The following is a 14241-nucleotide window of genomic DNA, read 5'->3' as shown; positions in this document are numbered from 1 at the left end:
AACTGTGAGCTGGATGGGATGTGAATATAAACCTCATCACTGTGCAAATTAGCATAACACTTACAAGGCTTTCCTAAGCTTGGGAAGGCAATGCATAAATTCCACCCAGAGAACATATCCGCGACCCCCACAGGGGTTGGGTCTAGGTGGACTCAACCAAGACAGTGCTGAGCTACATCCCCAGATCTAATGTTTCCTTTTGAAATAAAGTCTACATTGACCAGGCTGGCCTTTACCATTGCAGTCTTCCTGCCTCAGCCTCCCATGTAAAGTAACTGAAATTACAGGCAAAACATGTTTCTTTCCCTTTTCTTTGCACACCCCGACGAACACGGGCCCCTCCACGGAGCTCACACTGGGGTTAACTCAGGGGCTGCTAAATCTCCAGCTGCACAGGCTGGGCTTCAGTGTGTGAAACTCCTGCTCAGAGGGCTGAATTTACAGGCCTGCACCATCAAGACTTCCTTCCTCCCTTCCTTCCTTCCTTCCTCCCTCCCTCCCTCCCTCCCTTCCTTCCTTCCTTCCTTCCTCCCTTCCTCCCTTCCTCCCTTCCTTCCTTCCTTCCTTCCTTCCTTCCTTCCTTCCTTCCTTCCTTCCTTCCTATCTTTCTCCCCCTCCCCTCTGCTGTTTTTAAAGCAGCCTGGCCTTGGTGGGCTCAGCCTGTGAGCAGGCCCTGCAGGGACGCGGGGCCCAGCACCACCTCCCGGCCGCCCGCCCGGAGCCCTGCGCCCTGGGCGGGCAGGTCACTCCCTGCTCTGCGCAGCGCCCGGAGCGCACGCTGGCCGGGAGGGGGCGAGGGGAGCCGGCGGCCAGGCCATGGCGCCCGCGGCGGGGCGCGGGGTCCCCGGGCTGTGGCGGGCCTGCAGCGCGCTCATGGCCACCTTCTTCGCGCTGGCCGCCTGCGTGCAGGTCAGGGGCGCGGGGCGCGGGGTGCGGGGTGCAGGGCGCGGGGACCTGCGGGGGGACCGGCGGCGCCGTGTGCGGGGACCCGAGCTGAGGTCCGTCGGCGCTCAGCCGGCCTGCGCGCTGGGCCGCGGCTCGTCTGTATTTTGTGCCCTGGTGCCCTCTGCGGCCGCCCCTCACCAAGTGACTAACTGTGAGTTACAGGCAGGTGGGAAGGCGGGACCAGCATCTGCTAACGGCCGGTGTTCTGGCTTCCAGGTCAACGACCCCGACGCCGCGCTGTGGGTGGTGAGTGTGCCTGCTGCCGGAGCCTCCCTGGGCTCGTGCTGCTGTCCGGGCAGGAGCCGCAGCCCGCTGCTGGCTGCGGTTTGCCTCCCCCACTCTCTTATCAATCAGACTCTTTGCTCTTCTGTTCCTACGTTTTTCCTTTGGGGTGGGGGAGGGGTCAGTGCAGTGTGCGTGTGTGTGTGTGTGTGTGTGTGTGTGTGTGTGTGTGTAAAGTCTGAACTTTCCGGAGACACTGGGATTCCCCCAGCAGACACCCAGATATCCCAGCAAACCTATCACTTCATTGCAGCCGGTTTGACAGCAGCGTGAGGTTACAAGCACATCTATGATCCCAGCACTGCAGGAAGCTGAGGCAGCAGGATCTCAGATTCCAGCCCAACCTGGGCAACTCAGCAAGTTGGTGAAATCCTGTCTTACCATAATACTTAGTATGTACTAAGCGCCTCCAGTGTGCTAGCCCCTTTACATACATAATTGCTAACCTTTACAATAACCATGCAAAGGACTGCATGAGTTATATGCCAGTACTTGAATAACCACAGATTTTAGTGAGGCACAGGTCGGGGTGGGGGTGTCCTGAACACGATGTCCTCCTAGAGAAGACTGTATTCCCTCTAGGAGATGGCCTCATGGAGGAGGACACTGTACTTGTTGGCCTGGAGTTGACCTCTCCAAATCACCCAATGATCTCACAAGTTTCTAGTCAGAAACTCTACAGTGTTTGAGGGACAGGCTTAGATTCTGTGTTTCAGCTAATTCAGTGAGTTATTTTTATAGAAACTAAAGTCCATAAAATGTACCTTATTCATTTAGCCAGTGCTCTGAACAGAACCATTTGGGAAAAGGGGAGACCATCCCATACATTTCCGGAAACACCTGAACTATGCCCTGTCTTTCAATACAAATGTGTAACCTTACACAGTATCAACGAGCAGGTGACTTTATGGCTTTGGAGTACTATTGACCAGGTACAGATGAGCTATAAATGAAAATATAGGCGATATTATGTGAATGTCTAGTGCAGAGTGTGAGATATCCAGAACAGTACCGAATCTCTAAGGGACTGGTGTGTGTCCGCCTAAACACGGCAGTGTGCCTCCAGTACGCTAAGGTTCTCCCCAGCATCTGTCCCTCCCAAACCCACTCCTCTCCTGACTTAACCATTTGTGTTTTCAGCAGAATGTTCCCTCAGTCATCCTTGTTTAAACCCTCAGTCACCTTTAACATCTGTCTGTTCCCTACCACAGCCTTTGAGATCCCTCAAACAAAATAGAATTTTAAAAGTAAGCCAATGAGAAAGACCAGACTGAGCTACACAGGGAGAAGAGCCTGTCTCCCTCCACCCCGAGAAGCTATTTGGATCCACTTGTGTGTCTTTAGTTTACAGTACCCGCAGCTTACCCTTCACTTCCCGTCTGGTGACTCTGCAGGAAAGTAAGCCCCCACATCCTGACAGCCTCCCTCATCCCCAGTGCTGCCTCCCCCACCTCCTGTATGCACAGTCCCCATCCTTGGGTCAGCTTCTAATCTCTTGTGCTCCTAGGACCCCTCTTATGTGTCACTGTCTGCTGCAAAATCTTCTATCATTTCTCAAACTGTCTTAAGTTGCACATCCACTTGGATTTCAGGCCCTGCACACTATGGCCGCAGCCACCTCCCCAGCATGGTCTGCAAAACCAGCCCAGCATGATGGTCACTGCATCTTGGCCCTGAACTCCTGTATGTCGTGGCCTACGCGGCTTCACGGACCGTCTCCAAATACTGCCTCTTTGAACAAGCCAACTGGGCATCTTTCTCGTAGGTTCTGAGCCTTCTTCCTTTGAGCACTTACTGTAGCACCCGGGTGTTCAGCTTCATAAAAGCATTAGACTTAGCTCTGTACGCGCCCGCGCTCAGGAGGACAAAGTAAGGTATTCTATTTCATTGGGAGTCTCTAGGAATTTAATGTAGAGCTTCCACTATAGAAACTCTTCCTGTGTTGGCTCCCGTCATCCACCCCCAGTCCCAGGGATTGAACCCCGATCTTCACATATGCTAGGGAAGCTCTCTACTCCTCAGCTACATTCCCAGCCCTGTTATTTTCTTTTGAGACAGAGTCTCCATAAATTAACTAACCTGGCCTCAGACTTGCCATCCTCCTGCCACAGCCTCCCAGGTAGCTGAGATTATAGATGTGCACCACTTCAGCTGGCCCGTGTTGACTCTGAAAATGAATGGACACACAGATGAACAACGAGTACGTTCCTGTGCTTTGGGGACTGTCTCTGGGCCCAGCTCGTCCCCATGTTCCCTGCTTCTCTTTGCTCATGGGGGATATCGCTATCAGAATCTGTACAGACACGATTAGCACCAGTTAGAAAAATACAGAATCACTCACTAAGATGTCACTGGAATCATCAAGGGCCTGGACTTGCTCTTCTCCACTGTCTCATGTTTACACCACAGCTGCTGCAGCTCCAAACATCTCATCTCCAAGTAAGGAGAAGCAAAGCAGGAACACAATAAGTTTCTTTTTTGTGTCTTCATCCTTTTATTTAGGAGAACAATGTTTCCCAAAAAGCTATTCAGACAGGGCTGCAGTTCAGTGTGCCCCCCCAGTGTGGTACGTTGTGGGGTTCCATTCTGAGTGATCAGCACACGCCCACACCAGCTGTTAAATACTTTGTGCATTATCAGCCTTCTTCTGGAAGATCACTCCTGGAATCTTGTTGCTGGAACTGTGACTGTTCCCAGCTGTGAGAGCTGCTAGGAAAGTAGTTTTCCTGGTGGCAGGTAGACCAGAAAGTGTGGGATCAGGAAGGCTGCCACGGTACTCAGTGTATTGAGTATTCTGATGCTTAGTGTTTTTTAAACATCCAACAAAAATAAAAAAAGACCAGTGTGAGTTCTATTGAGTTCATGTTTGAGCACTTTTAATGTGCATTCTTTTAACTTGTGTACAAGAGGAAATTATTTTCAGTCTTCAATTTCTTTTCTCTCATTCAAGATATAGAGATGCGCTTATGTAAGAATATGTCAGGATTGTGCAGCAAAACTGTTACTTAGCTTAAAGGACTGTTTTTTTCCTGTGTTTGCAATGCACTGAAACACTGTTTTAATCTATTCATGACAGATGTGTGTTGCACTGATGCACATGTTAAAAATCTCTGCCTAACTTTTCTTGTGGAAAGCACAATTGAATATTGTAGGACGTGTGTGTTTATCTTTCATTCTTTCTTGGGCTCCTTTGGGATCTTTGTCTCTTGGTTTTCTCTCATTCATGTGTGCGTGCGTGCGTGTGTGTGTGTGTGTGTGTGTGTGTGTGACAGAGAGGGTCTGAGTCATGTAGTTTTGCGCAGGGTGGGGATGAGAAGCTAACCTCTCAGTGCTCCAAGTGTGGGAGCTTCCACAAGTCCTGGGAGCTTGTTAGAAAAGCCCTCTCCTCTCAGACCTTCCAAACTGGAAACTGAGTTTAAGATCCCAAGCACATTAAGTTTGAGAAGTACTGGGTTAACCCTGGGGAGCACCTCTGTCCACCTTTGGTAGATCACCTGGCTTGCAAACATCAGTACTGACTGATGTTCCAGTAATCATTAAGGCCAGAGAAAGAAAGATGAACAAAGGGGCTGTAATCCAAATGTGTTCTCTGCCCAACGGCAAGATATACATGACTTTAAAGTGAAAACAAATCACATAATATGATCAGCTCTCACAGCTTCCAAATAAAGTGAAGGATTCTGATATAAGCAATGCAGCGGTTAAGAACTACACTTCTTGGAAACTCTCCAGACTTCTTATAAACTTAGGCTCCCTACCTTCCCTCTGTCCACAACAGACTCATACACAGCACCAAGTTTTGCCAGAGATTGCTTGCTGTGAGAAGAGGACCATCGTAGGGCCAGTCTTCTAACTTCCTAGCCAGCCTAGCCGTTTCCTAGTGAAGAGCCTCATGTCAGTACGTGACACAACGTATCCGTTCGTGATGGTCTGGCTTGCAGAGATGTTCCATGAGGTCAAACCCAGCAAGATCACCAAGGTAGCTATGACTGCCTCTCGACCCCCTTTGCAAAGAACCTTTTAGTTTATGTGAGAGGGCTTGGCCGTGGCAGCATAGAAGTTATTTGGGAGAGACTAGGAAGTCAGCACCTAGACCAAAACTCTACGTGCTCGAGCATAAAGATGACTGAGTCTTTCCTGCAATAACCAACCATCTAGGAAGAAGGAGGTAGAATTACAGCCTGACACACTTATCAGGTTACACAGGAGCACAGATGGCCGCTTCCTAATAGTTCCTGAAACTTAGTGGTAAACCGTGGAACACGACAAGCACTGATCTCGTGTTTCTTCGCTTCCTGGATGGCTGTGAGCGTCTCGTGCAGTGGGCATCCTCCTCATGCATGTATTTCCTCTCTGTTTGCTGTCAGGTGGTGTACATGATACCTGCCGTGCTGACCCTGCTTGTTGGACTTAACCCTCTTGTCACGGGTATGAACCTCTGCACAGAGCTCCAGCCAATCAGATTTCCTTTATAAAGATGAGACTCTCCCTGCCAGACTCTGGAGAAAGACAGAACTCAGCATTCCTTCTCATTTCTGATAGTGAAAGGGCTCATTCGAACACAGCTCATCCTGACCCGTCTTATGAGAACTCCAGAAGGATTTGCGGTCCGTAGCCATTCTTCCTCAGCTTGGTCCCAAGACCTCTCAGCCTAATTTGGGAGGCTGGTTATGCAGGCGACGCGTGAGAGAAGGGTTTCAGTTGTACTGATTTCCTTAGTCACCAAACTCATGTAAAATCAGCAGCAATCCGGCTGCCCTTGTAATCACGTACAGGTAATACAGGTAATCAATGCCTGGTATATATTTATCAGCTACAACTCAGATCCACTGACTTTCTTTACATTAAGTCCCAGAGAATATCGATTCCCTGCCTCCTCCCTTCCTTTATAATGTTTTCTCTTTTCAGTACTGGAGATTGAACTCAGTGCTTTGACGTAGCTCCCTCCCCAAACCTTGCTTTGTTTTATTTTGTTTTATTTTATTATTTTTTGCTTTGAGATAGGATCTCAGTAACTCACCAAATTACCCAGGTGATACTTGAACTTGCAAACCTCCTGCCTCAGCCACTTGAGTGCTGGGATCACAGGTGGTGCCCTGTGCCCAGCTTAATTGTTTCTTCACTCTTTCAAAGTATCAAAAATGAATTATTATATGAAATATGAATGAATCATCAGTTTGTCATGAGCCACATGACAGTGGCTAAGGTAATAAATGCTTGGCTGACCTAAGGTCCGTTTCTCTGGCCTGCATGGACTAGCGGTGTGGGAAGTGAGGCTTCCCGAAGAAAATAAGCGTTATTGTCCTAGGAAAGGGAATGTGTCCACTTATGTTATAACTAGTGGTCTAATGTCTAATTGTCCCTTTAAAAGTATTTTTTTCTGAGTGTCTTTCTGGAAAGCAGATTAGGACAGAACAGGAACAGAGATGGCTCTTTTCCAAATGTGAGGGTCCATGGTTAACAGCATCGGGGTATCCGCTTTTAGGAAGCTGCATCTGGAAGACTGTTTCTGCAGCGCACGTCTTATTCTGCCTGCTGTGGGCTGCCGGCCTGGCCTGCTCCCTCCTGCTGCGTGCACAGCACAACATCTTACACGAGGAAGAAGGCAGGTGAGCAGGGACATTCGGTTTTGGGGTGGGCGTAGGGGTAGAACCGGGCAATCTTTCACCCCTTTCCAACCTCATCTTACCTGTTCATGGTGATGGTTTCATGCCCCTGACTGCTCCGTGCAGAAGGTTTCTCAGCTGAGGAAATGATGCACCCAGGACCAACCAGCCCCGTCTGTGCAGCTCCATGATCACTGCTCTCAGCAATCCTTATACCTGTCTCCCCTCTCACGGTCTCAGACTTTGGCCGCCTTGCAAGAGCACGTACAGTCATGCTCAGGTCCAGCCAGCAGGGTGAGATCTCTGTCAGAACTCGGATCCAGCGCTAAGTGGAACCCTCATCTACAAGAGCGATCGGCCGTCCGTGTCAGAGGCCAGTACTGGCCTCCTGCTGGCCTTGCCTTGGTGCGTCTCATGTCCTCTCCTCTCTGTCATGGCCAAATGTTCCTGTTCTATCACCTCTTCTTTTGTTTCCTGCCGCCCATGACTCGTGGCATTATTAAAAATTCCCTCTTTGTTACCTGTCTGCCGACACCGGCCAACTTCAGCCTCAGAGACCTGTAAGTCAGGGATCACGCGTGAGGTGCTGCTGTGTTACCCAGGGAAGGCTGGAGAAGCCGTCCAGCTGGGTCTGCAGGGAGGAATGCAGATCAGACGGGCTGAATTGCCTCCAGCTTGAAGGCCACGAGGTACAGTGAGCCCAAGAAGGGGCTCTGACGGGCACCATGGCTGAATAGATTCTCTTTATTCTGTGTAATGTGTGGGCTTGAGCACACATGGCTAGAAGGACACACTCACCCCGATGGTTGATCCACAATCAAAACCATTTCCCCTGTATTCTCCTCCACGCTCCTGAAGTATGTACTCCAGTAGTGCACTGATTTGAGCTCCTCCTAATTAAACCTCTGAAAATGTAAAAATAACAAATCAGGATTATTTTATTGGTTATGTTATTCTTCCCACTGACCTGAAATAAGTGATGTTGCCATCGCTTAAAAATTTGAAATATGTGCTGTTTTGCAGGGAGCTGTCTGGTCTGGTGATTATCATAGCATGGATGAGTCTGTGCCACAGTTCTTCAAAGTAAGTTTTCAACTCATCAGTTAAAATCAGATGGCCTGGGGCTGGAGATTTAGCTCAGTGGCATAAGCGCCTGCCTTGGAAGCAGGCAGTCGTGAGTTTGATCCCTGGTACTGATAAAAATGAAAAAGACAAAAAAAAAAAAATCAGATGGCTCTCGGTCAATCAAGTTAGACAGTAAATGAAATTTTCACACACAAATGAAAACAATAATCTTTTGGAAGGAATCTTTCCTTTTGTAAGGAAAGCAAGGGTGGTTGATTTAAATGTTCTTGACCTTGCATGCATTCTTGAGTAAGGCAGTTTCCTGTGAGGCCCAGTACTAACTGGTAGTTGTTAGTCTCAGGAGCATGCTTCAAAGTGGAGGAAAATCATCTTAGAAGGAAACTTAGAAATTCAGAAAGGAAGGGCAAGAAAAGATATATAGTTGGGCATTTACAAATAAACATTAACTTACAATACAAGAATAATGATGTTTGGTAGAGCTTAAAAATACAGAATAAAAATACACGACAATAGTAATACATAGATTGGAGTAGAAGTATTGTAGGAATCTTGGATTTTCTGAAGTGAGTTAAAGTACACATTTATGTTAGACTCTGATTCATTCTGTAGGTGTTAGGGGAACCTCTAAAGAGTAGAAATTGAATAGAGAAGGCAAGAAAAATGGGGAAAAGCACAGAGCAACTAGGACAAAGAGGAATCACATGTTAAGGTAGAGATTTAAACCCAGCTGTATCTGAAATTATGTTAAATGTAAATGTATCAAATAATAAAGAGTCAAAGATTTTCAGAGAGAAAGAAAGGTTGTAAAGTAGTTTGCATGAATTTTACATGAAGATTTTCAGGTCATAAAGTAATTTACATAAGTTTTCTTGTAATACATGCACAGTTACATTTTGACATTTAAATGTTTAGAATTGAGCTGAGCACAGGGTTCACTGGTACAGTTCTTGCTTGCTTAGCATGTTCAGGGCCCTGAGTGTGATCACCATTACCAAAACACACACACACTACGTGCACACACACACACACACACACACGCACGCACACACACACGCAATTTAGAATTACTGTGAAGAAATGAAGAAAGGGAGTCCAGCGTTACCTTTTTTTACATGGGTATCTGATTATCTCAGAACACTTATTAAAAAATGGATATAAGATACCAAAAAGAGATACTTTTTTTGACAATAGCTTATACCAAGAACATATAACAATTCTAAATTTTTATATACTGAAAAAGAGTTATAAAAGTTGACAGAATGAAAAGGAATTGAAAAATCCACAATTATTTTGGGAAACATTAACACACTTTTCTTAGTTACTAATAACAGCAAACAAAAAATCAATGAAAACACAGAAAATTTAAATATGCAATAAAAGGGGCTGGGGATTTAGCTCAGCAGCATAAGCGCCTGCCTTGCAAGTGTGCAGTCGTGAGTTCGATCCCTGGTACCCATAAAAAACGAAAAAGACAAAAATAAATAAATAAATACACAATAAAAACTTAACCTAACCCACTTTCTTTTCACATACACTGAATATTTACACATAGACGAGCTGGTTGGCCACTGAAATACAACCTGAACACATTTCAAAGGACTCCTAGAATATGCTCTTTGACCACAGTGCAGTTAAGCTAGAAATCATTAACAAAATGACAATCAATCAGTGTAAATTTAGAAGTTAGGAAATTACCTTTCAGGTAACTCTTGTGTCAAAAAACAAAATGAAACTGGAAATTTAAAAATATAAATGAATAAGGAGAACACTACATACCAAAATTTATGGGATATAGCTCAAAATGATTCTTAGAGGAAAATTTATAAATTTAAATACATAATCTTCTTTATAATTAAGTTTATTGGTGCAATTTAGATATGCATAATGATCACATTCATCATAAGGCATTTTAATCTTTACATGACATATCTTAGTTCCTCTTTTTTTCTGTTCCTCTCCCCTTTTTAACCCCTCTTCCCCAACTTATTTACAAAAGTTTGTTTCCATTTTATCCTTTTCTCTTAAATACATACATTTTAAAAGGAAGAAAAAGCAAGAAAAGATGAAAATTAATGAGCTAAACTTCAAATAGTTCAGAATTCTCTAATGCAAATTTGAAGAATATCAAATGAAACACAAAGTAGCAAGAAATTACATGTAAAAGCAGAAATCCATTAAAAGAAAAATCATCATAAATATAGAGAATTTAATCCACATACTTATCATTCCAAAACTGAGAGGGTAAGGCAGGGTTGCAACTTCAAACCCAACCTGGGCCATTGAGCAAGGCTTTAGCAAGACCTTGTCTCAAAATTTAAATTTTTAAAAAGGCTAGAGATGTAGTTCAGTGTGAAGGCCCCAGTCACAACCAAAAAGATTTTAAAAGATAAGGCCAAATACAGACTCTCCAAATGATCTACAGCAGTTACAAGCCGTGGTGAGACTAAGGAGGAGAAATAAATAAAAGAACAAGTACAAACAAAAAATATCAGGGAGGAGAAACCTTATGACATATCTAACATATTTTAAAAGTTATAGGATACAATGAAAAGCATTATGCCATTAAATTTGAATATTTAGATTAAATGGACAGATTTTTAAAAAAAATTTGATGAAGATTTACATAAGGAGAAATGTTCAGAGCAGTCACACACCAATTAAAGAAACTGAATCCATAATATAAATTTTTCCTAAAACAAACCTGCAGACCTAGGTAGCATAGCTAGAGAATTCTGACATTTAAGGAAAATATAATGCCAACCAACAAACACTTCTAGGAACTACAAAAAGGAGAAATACTGCCCACTTTTGAGGACAGAATGACCCTGATCACAAACTTGCCAAGAATATTACAAAATAAAGGGAAATTTTTACAGCAGTCCCACTCATGACCATAGATGGAAAACTCCTAAATGAAATATTAGCAAATTGAAACCTACAAAATATAACCCAACAATCAAGGTGATTTCATTCTAGGATACAATTAGTTTATCACTTAAAAAGCAGTATTTGCCAGTATGTTTGCGAAATAAGGTGAAAAAGTAAACGCTTCTTGAACTACAGACACATCCAAAAAGCTCACCATCTGCTCGAGATGACAGCTCTCAAAACACAGGTTTGAATACAGGTGTAGGTACCCAGTAAAGAGTATCTGTCATTAAGTGAAAAGTGTCTGTATCTATACGGAACCAAGTAAAACAACCCTGACCTCAAAATTTTCATAAAAAAACAATTCAAGGCAGTTTGTAGATCTAATAGAGGGAAAACAATAAAACGTTTAGAGAAGTTTGCGATATTTTCAAGAGCTTGAAGAGGAAAATGTTTCTTAAAAACCAAGAGAAGATCAATTTTAACACTGTCTAATGAATCAGGGTTCCTCATAAGAAATCATTTGAGTGTGGTAGGAAGCTTGCAACAGTCATAAATAGTAAGAATTGTATTAAGTAGATATAAAGAATTTCTATAAATCAGTGAGTTATATTATAATTTCAAGAACTGATGACAATGACAAGGGAACCTAGAGATGGAGGGAAGGAGGAATAGAGGGGAAAGGAACAGAAAAGAATTAAGACGTGGTATGCACCAACTCCCCATAATGAAAGTCATTACTGCATATTGCAAACAGGTACTAAATAACTTTAAAAAATTTTTTAAAGAATTGAGAACCAATATATTAAAGTATATTTGTGTTTACCAGTTAAATCTTTATCCTTTGTCCCCCATGCATCCCATAATTTTTATTAAATTTTTACTTTCAATTTTTTTGTATGTTTTTATAGGAATCCAGTTGTTGGAAGAGTTCAGCTTCTTCTTGCCATTGTAATATCTCTTTTCCCATTTATTTTATGGGTCTATGTGTATATAAACAAGGAGATGCGTTCTTCCTGGCCGACACACTGCAAGACAGTGATTTAAGTGAATCCAAGAAGGGTGTGCTCTAAAAATGAAAATATTCTATTCCCTATAAACTTTGGCATAACAGAAGAGTTTTCCAGTTTAAGGTAGTGTGAACAGACATAAGAGATTATCTACAAATAAGGAATCTATAAAAGCTCTTGAGAATTTTTTAAGACTGCATACAGTACATTGTAAGATTGTACAGAACAATAAGAATGGGGTCTGACATTCTCTGGCTGCCTTTCATGAAGGACATTGTGCTAAGTGTAGTCACAAGGTGCAAGAATGGAACTTAAGAAATCTGTCTTCTGTTGGGCACAATGACACATGCCTGATAGTTGTTTTCTTATCTGTAGAATGAAATACCAGATCCTCTACTTATTTATACAGCTGTTAAAATCCAAGTAGACATGAAATACTCTGAAAATATAAAGTACTGGAAATTACGAAGTGCTAAACATAACTAAAATTGAGAAACATTGAAAGAGAGGTAGGTCCCAGAGATGCCTATAGCCCTAAATTAATCTCATATACTGTTTTAGAGTCAGGAATTAAAGACTGTAGTTGAATGAAATCAACCATTGTGTCTTGGAATAAAAGATTATTGAAGGGGGGATGTTATGGTTTGTGTCTGGATGTCCCCCTGAAGCCTCATGCAATCATGAGGGCAGGCTTCTAGATTTTGTGCTTCATGGTCCAGTGCTGGGATTATGGGTGTGGGTGCCTCGTCCACCATAGGTGGGTGTGGCCTACGTACAATATATCGGACAGAAAGAGTCTTCTTTCCACTCCTCCCTTTTTGCTCCTGTGGCTTTTGTTGTCTTCTGCTGCCATCAACTGTTGCCCTCTGACATGTACCATTCTGCCTTGGAGCCAGCAGATTACAGAGTGAAACCTCCACAAACCGTGAGCTAAATAAACCTCTCCTCCTGTAACTTGGGGCATCAGGTATTTTATCTCAGCAATGAGAAAAGTAACTAAGAAGGGGGAAAGGACCTTAGGACCAATCAAGAAGGAAACAGAATATTAATTAAGAATAATTAATTTCATTATTCTGAAAAAGGCCAAAATATCCACATTTTTTTAAAAAAAAATGAATGTTGTAAGTGACCCTAGAATACAGAGCTTCTTTTTTTTTTTTTACATCTTTTTATCAGTACCGGGGATCAAACTCATGACCACCTGCTTGCAAGGCAGGTGCTTATGCCACTGAGCTAAATCCCCAGCCAAAATAGAGAGCATTTTTTTTTTTTAATTTTATTTAAGGAGAAAAGAAAAAAAAAGCAGGGAAAGGGTACAAGTTATACAGATAATAGAGAGCATTTTTAAAAAGCTGTTCTCTCCAATATGACAGCCAATGGCCACACGCTGTTATTGAGCATTTGCAATGTAGCTAGGGTGACTGGCAAAGTAAATTTGCAGTGTTTTTGATTTTTAAAATGATATTCAATTATCAGAAAATATTTAAGTGTGCCTGGAACAACTTGGGCATTTGAACCTACGTTTTCAACTGCAAATTTTGATATCTACATGCAGATCGTCTTTGCAACAATTTACTGTTCAAATGAGTGGGCTGTTAAGTATAAAATACACACCAGATTTTAAAGAAATTGTACAAAAAGAATGTAAAATATTTTATATTGATCTCATGTTGAAAAGATTTAAATATATATTGAATAAAATACTATTAAAACTATTTCATCTGTTTCTAGTTTTTTTTAAAGTAAGTACTAGAATATTGTTATTTATGTGATTCACACTGCATTTCTTTTTTTTATTTGTTTATTTTTATCTGAAAGAGAATAAAACACAACAGAACAAAGTCAAGCAAAACAAACCGGTGTGACACAGGACTTCAAAACACTAGGAAATCCACAGTGGTGACCATAATGCCTCCTGCTGTCTTCAAAATAGCTGCAGATACCTTCAGGCACAGTAAAAATCAAACAAAACAGAACAGATTAGAACCAATAAAAACAAAACAATGAATGCAATACAGGACTTCAAAACAAGATAATAGAAAACCCCAAATGGCTCCATAATATAGCTTGTTATCCTTGAAATACCTGCCCATGCCATTGGACACAATAAAATCAAACAAAACAATGAAAATGATACAGAACTTCACACCAAGACAATAGTGAGTCAGCAGTGGCCACCACCCCCAGAAGGAGATCCCCACAGATGCTATACTGAGTATTGCGGTCCTCTGAGTAGATGATCAGACCACTGACTTTAGACCTGCAAAGTCAGTGAAACACTCAGCACTGCAGCATTAAATTGTATTCCACCTCAGTAGCCATCATCACAGCCTGCGTTTCTCTGGATCACCTGGTCACTTTCGGCGGGGTCAGGGTGGGCGTGGGGTGCTGGTTCTTCCCTTCCCAGCCTGCACACCAGAAGGGGCTGGCATCGGGCTCTCTCC

General features: G+C 43.0%; 1 protein-coding gene across 8 annotated transcripts; it reads left to right on the top strand.

Moving 5' to 3' along the window:
• Positions 1-705: 705 nt before the first annotated feature.
• Positions 706-13512, top strand: LOC100734795 (transmembrane protein 220). Of its 8 annotated transcripts, none has more exons than XM_063242017.1 (6): positions 706-909; positions 1108-1191; positions 5595-5655; positions 6713-6836; positions 7857-7916; positions 11699-13512. In XM_063242017.1, exons 1-6 carry the CDS (start codon positions 817-819, stop codon positions 11832-11834), a joined length of 558 nt encoding a protein of 185 aa, XP_063098087.1. In that variant the 5' UTR covers positions 706-816; the 3' UTR covers positions 11835-13512. The 8 variants fall into 8 exon arrangements, 5 of the variants coding, with proteins under 5 accessions (XP_063098087.1, XP_063098089.1, XP_063098088.1 ...); XM_063242018.1 differs by having other exon boundaries at positions 710-909; positions 1162-1191; XR_010045149.1 differs by lacking the exon at positions 11699-13512 and adding an exon at positions 5006-5206 and having other exon boundaries at positions 812-909; positions 1162-1191; positions 6960-10405.
• The last annotated feature ends 729 nt before the right edge of the window (positions 13513-14241 follow it).

This window comes from Cavia porcellus, unplaced genomic scaffold, assembly GCF_034190915.1.
Source record: "Cavia porcellus strain 051 isolate PalLab524CR breed Dunkin Hartley unplaced genomic scaffold, mCavPor4.1 scaffold_32, whole genome shotgun sequence".
NCBI classification, from domain to species: Eukaryota; Metazoa; Chordata; class Mammalia; order Rodentia; family Caviidae; genus Cavia; species Cavia porcellus.
Note: the sequence above shows the minus strand (reverse complement) of the source record. Positions and strands in the feature narration are given on the sequence as shown.

Excerpts from the sequence above, each read along its gene's own strand:
- LOC100734795 (XM_063242017.1), top strand. The coding sequence starts at position 817 with ATGGCGCCCGCGGCGGGGCGCGGGGTCCCCGGGCTGTGGCGGGCCTGC. Across the intron at positions 910-1,107 it reads CGCTGGCCGCCTGCGTGCAG|GCAGGTGGGAAGGCGGGACC; the intron begins GTCAGGGGCGCG and ends TGTGAGTTACAG. Across the intron at positions 6,837-7,856 it reads TTACACGAGGAAGAAGGCAG|GGAGCTGTCTGGTCTGGTGA; the intron begins GTGAGCAGGGAC and ends GCTGTTTTGCAG.